Genomic DNA, 12777 nt, shown 5'->3' with positions numbered 1-12777 from the left:
CAACTTAATGAGACCCTGTCTCAAAATAAAATATAAAAATGAGCTGTGGATGTGGCTCAGTGGTTAGGCGCCCCTGGGTTCGATCCCTGGTACCAAAAAAAAAAAAAAAAGGTTTGAGCTGATTAATGCTCTGAAGTGACCTTTGAGAGTGGGAAACAGGTGGAACAATCCATCTTGAGAGTTGCTTCGTTTTTATTACCATTGTTATGAAATCATTTAATTTTTGCAATACCTTTCTCACATAAGCCAGCTTGAAAATAGAAAGCAACCAACATAGGGAAAATTCTGTTTTCAGCTAATCTGCATTTGTCTTCCCCCAACTGTGGCTGAGAGTTGAAATTTTATGTTGCAATTACAATTTTCCCCTTGAGGAGCCCCTGGCTGCTTCGTCACAGCCCTGGGCTGCCTTAATCCTCCAAGTTGAAGGGTGTAAGACACAATGGAAAACCATATTCCCCACCAAGATAAGGAGAAGAATGCATACCTCGTTCAAATTTTAACCTCTGATAAAGCTGAAACTGATCCACAGGTACCAAACAGGCAATCTGCAAACAGAGACACGGGAGAGGTGAGATCGAGTCACTGTAGGCCCTTGAGTTATCAGTCGCTTATGATTTCTCTTTCTGCCTTTGCCTACTATTTTCTCCCCGTACCAGTGTTTGCAAACTTCTTTTTCTTCACGCTGCTCATGCAGGAAAACTTGCAGCAATTGTCAGATCATCCCCACCTGCTAAAACAGAGAGGACTCACCAAAACGTCAATCATAAAACTCACCGACTGCCCTCCTTTCTTGATCAGCACCACCCAGACCAGACAACCAAAATTTATTTGAACTTTCCAAATTATTTGCGTACATATATGAATGATGCTCCTTTCTTTCTACATTCAATTATGAAAATTCAAAAAGATTATAGTTCTAAGTAGGGAGACCAGTGGTGCTAAGGAAGGAGATGGGGAAGGGGCAGAGGAAGGGTAAGGTACTGAGGAATGAAATTGATCAAATTATGCTACGTACGTGTACAAACACATCAGAGGGAATCCCCCTGTGATGTATAATCACAATGTACCAATATTTTTTTAAAAAAAGACTGGTTCTAGTTTTGAACCCTTAAAAACTAAGGTCAAGTAGACAGTGCCTCAGGAATTAGGAAGACATCATTTGGCACCTAGAAAATAGTGTCTTCTAAACAACAAAAAAAGTTATTCCTAATAAAGATCACTCATAGATCCCTTAGTTAACCACACATTGACATCCCAGACCCTGGAGAAAAAGATATGCCCTAAGGTACTTCTTATGGCTAGACGTTCATTTCCATTTCAGATAGTACAGTGAACCAAAGGCTTACTAGTGAACAATGATTCATACCTAACCAAGTGACATTAATTATTTTAAAGTGTATTTCAAAGGCCAATGCAGAAAAGGCTAACCACTCTTAAACTGGCATTCTAAAAAATATTAATTCCATTGACGTCAAGATACAAGTATACTGACGTTACTTAAAAGATTTATAACAGAAAATAAAAGGATTTGCTATTAGCCTTCAGGATGTAAGCAAGTTAAAGTAAGACAGTTTTGACAATTCCTCTAAATTATACATAAACACACACACGGCCATGTGTGCACATACATTTATATATGTGTTTTTGTTATAAAACTTATCTGGATGGAGGTTCTTACAACCAAAGGAAAACAGCTTTGAGAAAACCAGAGCAAGATGATGCAGCTAAAACTATATCTAAAACTATATAATACATTTAGAAATGAATTAGAAATCTAATTAATCCCCTCACAAAAATAATCTCAATTTGTTTATTTTGTAAATGAACAAACTAAGTTTTGAACTAAAATGTATGAAGAACCATAACACAGTGCCATCTCCCCTACTCCAAATGAAGTATGGTAAAACAAATCTAATTATAAACATCTTTTCTAGTTTTTCTCTAATTAGGGACAAAGTATTGTATTTTCATCTGGTACCTTAAATAAACACTCGTTAGCAATCCTTGTAAAAATAGGGTGACTTTTATGTTATCACCATTTTGCCATTTCTTTTAAAAAAGCATGACTGGACTTTCGCGATGTTGAAAGCCACCTTTGTGCATTTGTTATAACACTACCTGAACATCTTTCCTGAAAGATGAAAGTTCTCAAATAAAATTCGGAATTGGAGACAGCAGGTGCAGCAAGTAAAGTGGCAGGTGACACAGATATCAGAGTTCCCTTTCTGACTCTGTCAGTGATCTTTGCATGTGGAGGACAAACAGCCAACTGCGACTTTAGCTTCTGTACCAAGTTGATTTGAGGATGATAACCTCTGGGTCTAAGACCTCTGTCACATTCCATGATCAGCAAGCCTCAGCTATTTGAAGTCACTGATTCTATGAGTGGCCCTATTCCCCACCCACCCCCATCTAAAAGAGAACTTCCTTAAGTTCTTCAGCGTCAACCCCTAAAATTTTTAACGTCTCAATGATGAGCAACTTAGATAAGAGTTGAGTCAAATACAGGTTATGAGAGACAAGGTAAATTGAAGATATTTGTTAAGGTTTGGCTGTGAGGTGTTCACCAAAGATGCATGTGTGAGAGAATACAAGAAAGTTTAGAAATGATTGGGTTATAAGAGTCTTAACCCAACCGATGAATGAATTCCCTGATGGGATTAATTGAGTGGTAACTGAAGGCAGATAAGGTATGGCTGGAGGAGGTGGGTCACTGGGGGTGTGTGCCTTTAGGGTGCTTATTTTGTATCTGGAAAATGGAGATATCTGTCTCTGCTTCCCTCCACCCCACTATGATGTTCTGCCTCGCCCCAAGCCCTGAGGAATGGAGCCAGCTTTCTAAGGACTGAGACCTCTGAAACCGTGAGCCATCAAATAAACTTTTCCCCCTCTATAACTGTTCTTGTTGGGTTATTTATTCACAGCAGTGAAAAGCCTGACTAAAAAATGGTTTAGACACAAATGAAATGCCAATGAGAAAAACAACAGAAATTAATGCAGTATAATATCACCAACAGTAGGAATTTTCATCAAAGTACATATTACTATTACTACCAATGGGAACGTCATAATCTCTAATTTTTTGGCCTCTTACTTTACTTTGAAGCTCCTCCTTATTATTTCCTAAGTCCAAGGTTCCTATGGAATTGAACCTTAATAAGGTAGTTCCATTTTTCCATTAACATTGGTGATCATGAAAAGCTATTTCTACCATTGCTCACTCTGTTTCATTCTTTTGGAATCAAGGCGATGCCCAGAAGACACCCATCTCTTCTCCAGCCTGTTGTGTCAACTTGCATCTTCTCCATATGCGAAGTGATGGTCCACTACGGGCAAAGCCCTGCATGATGCCTGGCCAGGCCAAAGAGACAGAGGTTGGACTCAAGGAACTGAAATCACCCACATACAAGACGGAGAAAAGATTTGCACGGGGAGCTTGTCTTCGGTTGGATTTTTCAAATTAGGACTAATTTTCTAAAATGTTTCTATCACACTGTGGCTTTAGATAAGGAAAGGCTGAACCTATTTTCAAAATAACAAATGATGCAACATATTGAGTTCCCGGTTCCACTGCCATTTGGAGCTAAGTCACAATGGCTCAAGGTCTTCACCTCTACAATTATAAGGTTGAAATAACTCCATTAGGATGACATTGGGAGACTCAATCAGACTGCAGGTAAAGGGTTAGAAGCAATTTTTTGAGAATATTCACAAATATTCTGTCATCATCAGACTAGATGAGACTAGACTGAGAATCCTGAAGAATAATAAATAAGATTATAAAGAGGAGTCTTGTGGGGTATATTTATCCTGTTTCTGCCAACAAAGAAATTTCAAATCATCCAAAATCACACTAGAACATCTTTTTTTAGCTTTTTATTTTGAAACAACTTTAGATCTATAAATAGTTACAAAACTTGTATAGAGTACCTAAATGTTATTTCAACTCCCCCTAAAGAGCCCATCTTATATAACCACACTTAATTATTGAAATAATGAAATTTACATTGATATGTACAATGAAATCATCAGCAGGCCTTATTCAAATTTGACAAATTGTCCCAGTAATATCTTTTTACAGTCCAGGATCCAACGCAGGTTACTACATCTAGCTGCGGCATCTCCTTTGCCTTCTGTGACGCTTCAGTTTAAGAAGTCCTTGACATGTTTGAAAAGCCCAAGTCAGTTATTTGTATGACGTTCTTCCATTTGGATTTGTCTGATTCTTTCTCATGATTAGAAAGGAGTTATGTATTTTTGGCAAGACTATCAGGTATGATCTTGGAGTCATCAGGAGACACATGAGGACATGTCTCATTACTGTGATGTCAACTTCTTGACTGGATTGAGGCGACGTCTACCAGGTTTCTCCATATTTTGTACTGGTAAGTATCTTGTAGGGGGTGTTTTAACTTAAGATCTTCAAGGTAATAAAGACAGACACAAGATAGAGATATTTTATTGTGTATAGGTCCTGGGGGCGGGGGGGGAATACGAGCATGCTTGGAAGATACACATAGAGGACAGGGAGAGGGACCAGGGGCCAACACCTTCACTGGGGCAGGGTATTATCAAAGTAGGTTTCACACAAAGGGTTTTGACTGGTGGGTTTAAAGAAAGCAGGCACAGTTACCAGCGGTCATGCTATGACTGAGAAGTGGTCACTGTGGCGTATCTGCAAGTTCCTGTAGGATGTGAAGGTGACTATGGCATTCAAGTAGGCTGCATCTAGCTGTCCCACAGGGAGGTGGTCACCAGGGGGAAGTTGTACAAAGCAGATTTCTGGATGACCACACTGAGTAACTATGTCAAGGGTGACTCAGCCCTGTTTCTGGTATGAGAAGGTCCAAATTGTATTCACAAAGGATGCTAAGGCAACATGAAATTATAATAATAATTTACCACAGGGGGATACTTTATGCAAACCCTGTTTCTCATCACAAATTTGCTCACTAATTTTACTTACCAGTGGCAACTCTTCCCCCTAAACATTAATGTGTTTTTTGTTTAATGATGATTTTTTTTTATTTCCATCATTCATTTGGTATTTGGTGATTAGAATTCTGCTGTCAGGTTACATAGGAGCAAGAAGTTCTGGTGTGCTATTGCACCAGTTAAAAATAAATTCAACTTAAAAGTCAGTTTTAAAAGATTTCATATTGAGGAAAAGCTATCTCTTCTGCCCCATTTATTTGCTTACTCATTTTTAAGTCAATATAGTCACTACTGATACTTATTTTACTTAGTGGATTTTAATCCATTACTAACCAGATCTATATTTTAGTAGAAGTAGCAAAGATAAGTATCTTCTGAGTTATCAAGAGGCCACGTCCTCAGATCAACTACTAAAAGGTCCTTAATTTGATTTAAAATCACTTTTTGCTACTCTTGAAATTTGTGCTGCTATACCTATTTCTCTTTCCTATACACGCATGAAAAACATTTCTCCTCCTCATCATCATCCTAGAAATTCTTTCCAAAAAGAAAAAAAAAAAAAAAAACTTTAATTCAAAGATAAAATGAGGAGCAGGGGTTTTGGCTCAGTGGTAGAGCACTCACTTAACAAGAGTGAGGTCCTGAGATCGACCCTGAGCTCCACAAAAAATTTAATTAATTAATTAATTAAAATAAAGGTATTTAAAAAAAATAAAATAACTTCAGATTTATTTTAAGAAAACAAGAGCAATAATATCAGAATAGTAACAACAAAAAGCTACAACCTGCCTGTATTCTTTGTTGGTGATTGTTTTGTTTTGTTTTGCTTTGTTTAATTTTCCAGGTTAAAATGAACCTGGGTGTACTTATTAAAGACTCAGCCTCTACTCGGCTGAGTCTGGGCTCCCCCATTCCACTCACAGCAGACCACAGTCTACGGACACTGCGATGTCTGCGGAACAGTTGACTGGGTATCTCTAACCTCCAACCCTGGGAAGAAAGGAGAAGCAAGGCACACCCTCCCTTATCAGTATTATTAACTACCACCGTAACATCTGAATAACCACCACCTGCTGACACACACACACACACACACACACACACACACACAGAGGAATGACAAGAAGAGGCAGAGAAAGGGAGGCAGACGGTGGAGCCTGCTCACACAGCTGCGTTTATGCTGAAAGTGGTGTGTGACGCCGGAAGAAATGGATGCTGCTTTTCAGTGGGGACACTGATTCTCAGTCAAGGAGATGAAAGAGTCAAAACAGAAGTTAGGGACAGGCTTCAGGGAAATACTGCTCAGCAGAGGGTGTAAAGTCAAGACGGAAGGGAAAAGAAGCCAAGATGTCCCTTAGGTTTGGCCCTTTTTTCTTCTGCTACAGTTGCTTTTTTAAAAAAGGCAGGTGGGGGTGGTTTGAACACAGACTACAGCAAAGGTGCGTCTGTAGATGGACTTACCCACTAGCGGATGGTCATGACCCGCCGAGCCTGGACAATTCCTGCATTACTGTAACTCAGGAGAGATGGCCCTTGCTTCCTGCACAACGTCTAATCTCACTAGTACAGAAACTAAGAATAGCTTCCATCTCCACCCAGGAGATAACGTTCCTTCTAACATGGAAGAAAAATGGCACATTCACCTGAATAAAATGCACCTAGACACTAGATAGGTGACCCTGATTGGAAAAAGAAGGTAGCGTCACCTGAGAGGCAGGTGCAAGCCCACTGGGAAGGGGAAGATGGGAGGGAACGGGATCCAGGCCGGGGGCAGGCACAGCTCCCTGCTCCCCCACACGTTCTGCAGAAGCCTCGGAGCACCACGACACCAAGAGCCACCATCCCCTATCACCTCTTGCTTTCCTCCCTCTGCTCACCTGTGGGACACACTCGTGTGCAGCTCCATGTGACACATGCAGCCTGTCACTGCTGGGTGTTCCTACACAGCACTTGCCTCTAGTTTTAGAAGAATTTTAGAACCTTATTCTCTACTTTATATGCAGTTTTAAATGCATCTCAAAATGGAGTCCTCAATCTGTTCTTTAAAATTTTTAGCTGGGAATTTTTGAGATTAACTCTGGTTTGGCAGACTCCTTCGTCTCTTGCCACCCCCAGAGTTGAACTTTTCTTTGGCCAGCACGTATCACAGCACATCATAAAGGTCATTCTAGACACACTCGATTCCTTCCTGTATTCAGATCCTCAAACCACAGCCACGGGAATATTCCCCCTTGCCTGGGAATTCCTCACCTGTCCTCTGCTCCAGCTTCCCACTGTGATAACAGGAAAGAAGAAGAATTAAGGGCAGCCCAGCAGGAGCAGGCAGTGTTGTGGGATTATCTGGGGGAAATGCTTGGATCCTGTAACTCCAGCAGCCTTTTCCAAAGTCACCCTAAATAAATGTGCATTCTAAGAAAAAACTACTTATTTTGCAAATGTAGCTCCCAATTCCTTAGCACTCCACTCCTCCCCCTCCTCTGGGCCTCCAGAGTGCCACCCTCTAAATCCCTTCCTATAGAAATCCTAAGCCTGTTCTTGGCAAGGGCAGCTATCTCCACCCTTCCTCTGGTGCATGCTGTGGTGTTAGCAGTAAAAGGCAGGCTGGTTATTTCAGGGCCCCAGGACTTGGAAGGAGACGGGTGAGTGAGAAGCTCTTCCCTGCCCTCCACTGCCAGCTGGCAGCTGGAAGAAGTTCAATTTCTCAGGCCATAGAATGGGAGGCACTATTCAAACGGGTTAGGGTGTGCAACTTCCATGGCACTGTAAGGAAACTGCTCAAATCAGACACTCCCTTTTTCAACAGGGCTGCTAATTTCAAGCAAGGGCTCTGCTTGAAGTACTGCTATCAGAACAATCTATCTGTGTCCTGCCTTCATAATTCCATGTTGGACAAGGTTCTCGGATGAAGTACATTGGAAAAGCCCTGCAGAGCAACAGCTGAAAATACCAGATGATGCAACGAAGGAAAGTTGCACTTTTCTCTGGCTCCCAGAGTGTTCACCTCGAGCCACGGGTTGTCCCCGAATCACCATCTCTCACCAGCTTCCAGGGCACTAAGAGGGAAGCTGCCATTTTCCACTGTTTCCTGCATGAACAGTGTGTGAACTGGACATTAAGTGCTTCCCTAGTAGGATTACTCTTGAGAGATAAATATAGAGGCAGAGCCAATTTGGAGGAATCCAGAAGGCAGGCTCAGGGATTAAAACCAACTAGGATAGCTGGCCCTGGGCAGGAAAGTGTGCAGAGCAAAGAACTTCAATTCCTGTGTCCTTTCAAGATGGAGAGATGTTATACTTTCCAACATTTTATAAGACAATGAATGAGAGGGATTAAACAGCATAACATAAACAGCAGCAGGACAAAGGGTTTAACCAGAAATATACACAAGCAAAGTATGTCTATGTGTTGCCCATATAATTGAAAGGTTTTTTTTTTTTTTTCAAAGTGGAGGGAAGTAGTAGTCATAGAGATGGAATCCAGTCAACCATCATATGAATGAGCCCCATTGTGATATACTCAAAAATGCACGGGTTACGAGCTATGCTTTATCATAATGACTAATGAAGTCTTGAGGTAAAGCAAGTGAGAAATAAGGTAGCACCGCCCAGCTCACCCCTGAGTGGTATTTTTATGTGTGTAGTATTTATTTACTTTCAGAGGAGTCCCATGTAAACTAATAAAGCTACTCAGATCTCCAAACTCATCTCCTATTCGATTTTCAATTCACAGTGAAAACATTCCCACCACCACCACATCATTTTACAACTCTGGGGAGGAAGAAAAGTAGCAAATTGGTAAAGAACATTTGACAATTGTATACATGGATGCTTATTTTTGGCCAGTCTCTTAGCAAGACCAGTGAGAATAGAAATGGCTTGTTAATGCCCGGGAGTATCTTATTACTCATCTAATGAGAAAAAGACTTTGCAGAATTTAAATTAGTTTAGTTTGGAATAAGGTTTTGTTCTGTTTTTTCAAATATACTTTTATAATTTTTAAGAGTCATTACGGATTTGCTTGGTTTTAACGCAGCCTAAAAAGCAAAATTACTTTTAGAGTACAACTGAATGAACAGAGCTATAAGCAGGAAAGTGTTAGAATGTATACAGTGGGGAAAGGACACAGAGAACAAAGAGAGGGGACTAAGAAGAGAAAAAGTCTATGCAAAGAAAATCAGAGGAGTCAAGCTCTGTTCCAGAGAATTGTGGAAAGCACAACTTGCCTCACCCACTCCTCTGGATACGTTAGCCCTAACTCCCAATATCCAAAGGGTCAATGGTCAGTGCTTACCATCTGTGAGAAGCCTAGGACATCACTATGCAACCGAGCTCTCTGCAGTGACAGAAATGCCCCATTCTGTGCTGTCCCATCAGGTAGCCATGGGCCTCAGAGGCTAGTGAGCACTTAAACAGTTCCTGACTAGTCCAGTTGAAGAACTGAGTTTTTAACTTTATTTAATTTTAACTAGTCTAAAGTTAAATAGGCACATGTGGCTAGTGACTACTGGTTTAGACAGCACAGGTCTATGATTAATCTCATAGGCTTGTTTTGAAACTTCACCAAATTACTCATTTACCTTTAACAGATTTTGCACACAGGAATTAGGTAAGCGTCACACCAGCTCCAGCTCTTGCTGCCTACCCCTTTATAACTCTCCAACATTCTCTGTTGGACATCTCTATGCTAGATCAGAAGCTCCACCAGGACAGTGCTGGGCCTGCCTAGCCTCAGCTCCATCCCTGACTGGCATCTGGCCCGCACACAGCACTCTCTCCATTAACACCTGTGACCTGTCAGAAGCAAATCAGAAAGGAAGTTCTGTCCTGCAAGGAGTATGCATGGAAAGATGCTTCCACATACTTGAGGCTCATTTTCAGAGCAATTCTACAAAAATCAACAGTGTTCTTGGTAGGTAGACTAAATTCCCTCACATTAATTTCCTCCTACTCCTTACCCCACAAAAGTAAACACGCGTCCTCATGGAAGGAGTTACATGTTCAATAATAACTTTTTATCAAAATTTCATTATTTCTTTATTTTCTTAAAATGAATCACTTCTAAATCATTATGGATTCTTTCTGTGCTTCCCTAAAAAACACTTTTAACTCACTTGTACCACTCAGCTGATAGTCCATAAGTGAAACACAGGATAATCCCTGTCTATGCCATCTTTCTGACTACTTTGCTTACAAAGCAAAGGAGATCTATATGTAAAAGCACATACATTCATAAAACACGTGTATATACACACACATCCTCAGAGGAACACATTTACATCCGCGTGCAAACATGCACACCATTGACCTTCTAATTATCAAGTCCTGTGTTGCCTACTGACCTCGTTCTATTCTTAAAGCCAAGTAATTACTGTGGTCAGAAGGAACTAGGTTAGAATTCTAGCTATTCTACTTTCTAGATAGGTACTTTTTGGTAAATTACTTAAGGCCCTCTGGACCTCTGTTTCTGTATCTGAAAAAAAAATCCAGTTCCACAAAGTCTGTTGAGACAATTAAATATATACTGACCACAAAAGGAAGTAGCGGAGTGCTGGGTGCAAAGCAGGTGTCCGTGTTCACTGAAGGGACATTCATCTGCTTCTTGAACCCTTTCAGAGGCTGACAAACTCCTTAAGAATGGGTGAGAGTTCAATATGTTCCAATTTAAAGTGAGTAGGAACCAAAGATTAAAAGGCAGGTTTAAGGGCAGACTGATGCTCAAAAACCGAACTAACAAAGAACAAGATAAATTGCCAGCTTAAGAAAATGAGGTAACTCATTCAAAAAAAGAAGGACATTCCCAATGCCTGATACAGATTGATCAAAAGGCCTCTCTTTGCTCTTTGGAAAGAGTTCAACTCAGGTTACCATTATAGAGTCAAAACAGTTTATATGTTCTGTAACTGTGGCTAATCTATGGCCTACGTGTTTTTAAAGTACTCAAGATCACAAGACAGCCTCCACACCTCACATTTGGTCAGTTTGATTTCCAGTGCCTTCACCTATTTTAGGCCTTCTTCAACACTCAAGACAGCAGACATAAATAGGCCTGAGCTACATGGCAGCTTTCACAGTTTGTATGAGGAATCCAACAGTATGTAGCAATAAAGTCCTCCTTTAAAAAGTGAACCTTGGTATTTCATTGCTAGCCTCCCTCATAGGGAGGTGTGTAGAGTCAAGATCCAACAAATAACGTCAACAGGAAAGAAAGGAAGGTTGCGGCAGACGCCCATACCTCAGCTTCCTGCAGGGTCCCGTGGTTTAAGCACACCATGTCAGGGCAAGTGATGGGAGACCCACATCCTTCTCGGATTGCCAGCTGCATGTACTGTTTCAGGCACTGGAAGTTAAAAAGAAAAAAGACAAGACAGTTACCCACCCCGCTCCAGGAACACCAAGGTTACATGGCTTAACCACCACTGGCTCTTCCTTAATTGGCTGTCCTGGGTTCTTATACTCAGGAAACATAACTTATCAGGAGTGTGAACACTTAAGAGCCATCACTGTGGAAAGAATGCAGAGATAGGCCATTAATTATGCATGACTTCATCCAAAGAGTTTATTCAAGTCAAGGGCTTATTCAAGTATGCACACACATTTCATCCACCATAGACTGGGAAGAGAAGAAACACTTTCGCACGCTTGGCAAAGACTTTCTTCTCACTTTATTTATTTATTTATTTATTTATTTATTTATTTATTTATTTATTTTTTGCAGTGCTGGGGATTGAACCCAGGGCCTTGTGCTTGCAAGGCAAGCACTCTACCAACTGAGCTATATCCCCAGCCCCCAAATCCCATTTTTATCTAGTGGCCCCCTCCTTCCAAGTTTGCCCCAGAGTACAGCGGAATTCTGTGACCCCACCACAAGCTATCTGAGCAGAATCAAAGTAAGATTAAGGCAGTGACAGATCTCGGAACATGCTTGACAACAAAAGGTCGCATCAACTTTGAGAAAGTCAGGTGGCCTTCTGCTGACTGGAGGCAGCAAAGACTTTGGGAAAAGGAGAACCTCCCCCAAATGGAGGTTTTGGTGGATATATGACAGAGCGGGATTGAGTAGGGCAAAAGGCAGTGGCCAACTGGAGAAGGAAGAAATGGAATTTTAAAAAAGAAACCCGAGAGGAAAAGAGGGGGACACCAAGCACAGCCCGAATCGCCTCGTTGCTTGTTGTGCCTGGGCCTTGGGCTGCTGGTGGAGACATGAGACTGACCGAGAATGTAGGAGAAGAGCCGACATTGTCATGGAGACCTCCAACATCTCCTCTCCACCTCCCAACCCAGCCTCACATGCTCACAAGAAACTGGAGGCCTTAGCGTAGGCCCGTTCTGCCCACAGGCTCCACACATTCAGATTCAACCAAATTGATGGAAAATATTCAGAACACAAAAGTTATGTTGTGGCTGACACGTACTATGTAGTTGCCTGACATGGCCGGGTCCACACTGAATATATATACAGTTTTACTCTTGTCACTATCCCCTAAACAGCACAGTGTAACAACTATTTATATAATAGTTACATTGTATATTTACAGGATGTGCCTATGTTATAGGCGAATATTGTGTCATTTTATATAAGGGACTTGAGCATCTGTGGCTTTTGATATGCGCGGGGAGTCCTGGAACCAACTCCCTGCAGATACTGAGGGACCACTGTAGTTTCAGCAAATAAAATCAGGACATCTGAAAACTTGGTCCCCACTTTCTACCTGTTTGCTCAAGATTGGTGAGTCTTTTTCTATTTGCAAGTCAAGCTCAAATGTTTGAGGAATGTATTGACCCCAAAATATAAGCTAGTCAATGAAGTCATGACTATTGCAAAGTGAGGCTTATTTATAACTGA

The 12777-nt window shown here is 41.1% G+C and overlaps 1 protein-coding gene across 7 annotated transcripts in view; it reads right to left on the bottom strand.

The window, feature by feature from the left end:
• RNF144B (ring finger protein 144B) overlaps positions 1 to 12777 on the bottom strand; it is a 149243-nt gene that overhangs the window by 27234 nt on the left and 109232 nt on the right. For all 7 annotated transcript variants that reach the window (XM_079147096.1, XM_079147097.1, XM_079147093.1 and 4 more), the window contains exons 3-4: positions 11167 to 11271; positions 485 to 545 (exon numbers count right to left, since the gene is read on the bottom strand). In XM_079147096.1, coding sequence (XP_079003222.1) covers positions 485 to 545; positions 11167 to 11271 — 166 coding nt within the window. The remainder of the gene's footprint in view (positions 1 to 484; positions 546 to 11166; positions 11272 to 12777) is intronic.

Source organism: Sciurus vulgaris, assembly GCF_902686455.1.
Source record: "Sciurus vulgaris genome assembly, chromosome: 7".
Lineage (NCBI taxonomy): Eukaryota > Metazoa > Chordata > Mammalia > Rodentia > Sciuridae > Sciurus > Sciurus vulgaris.
This window is presented reverse-complemented; position numbering and strand designations above follow the sequence as displayed.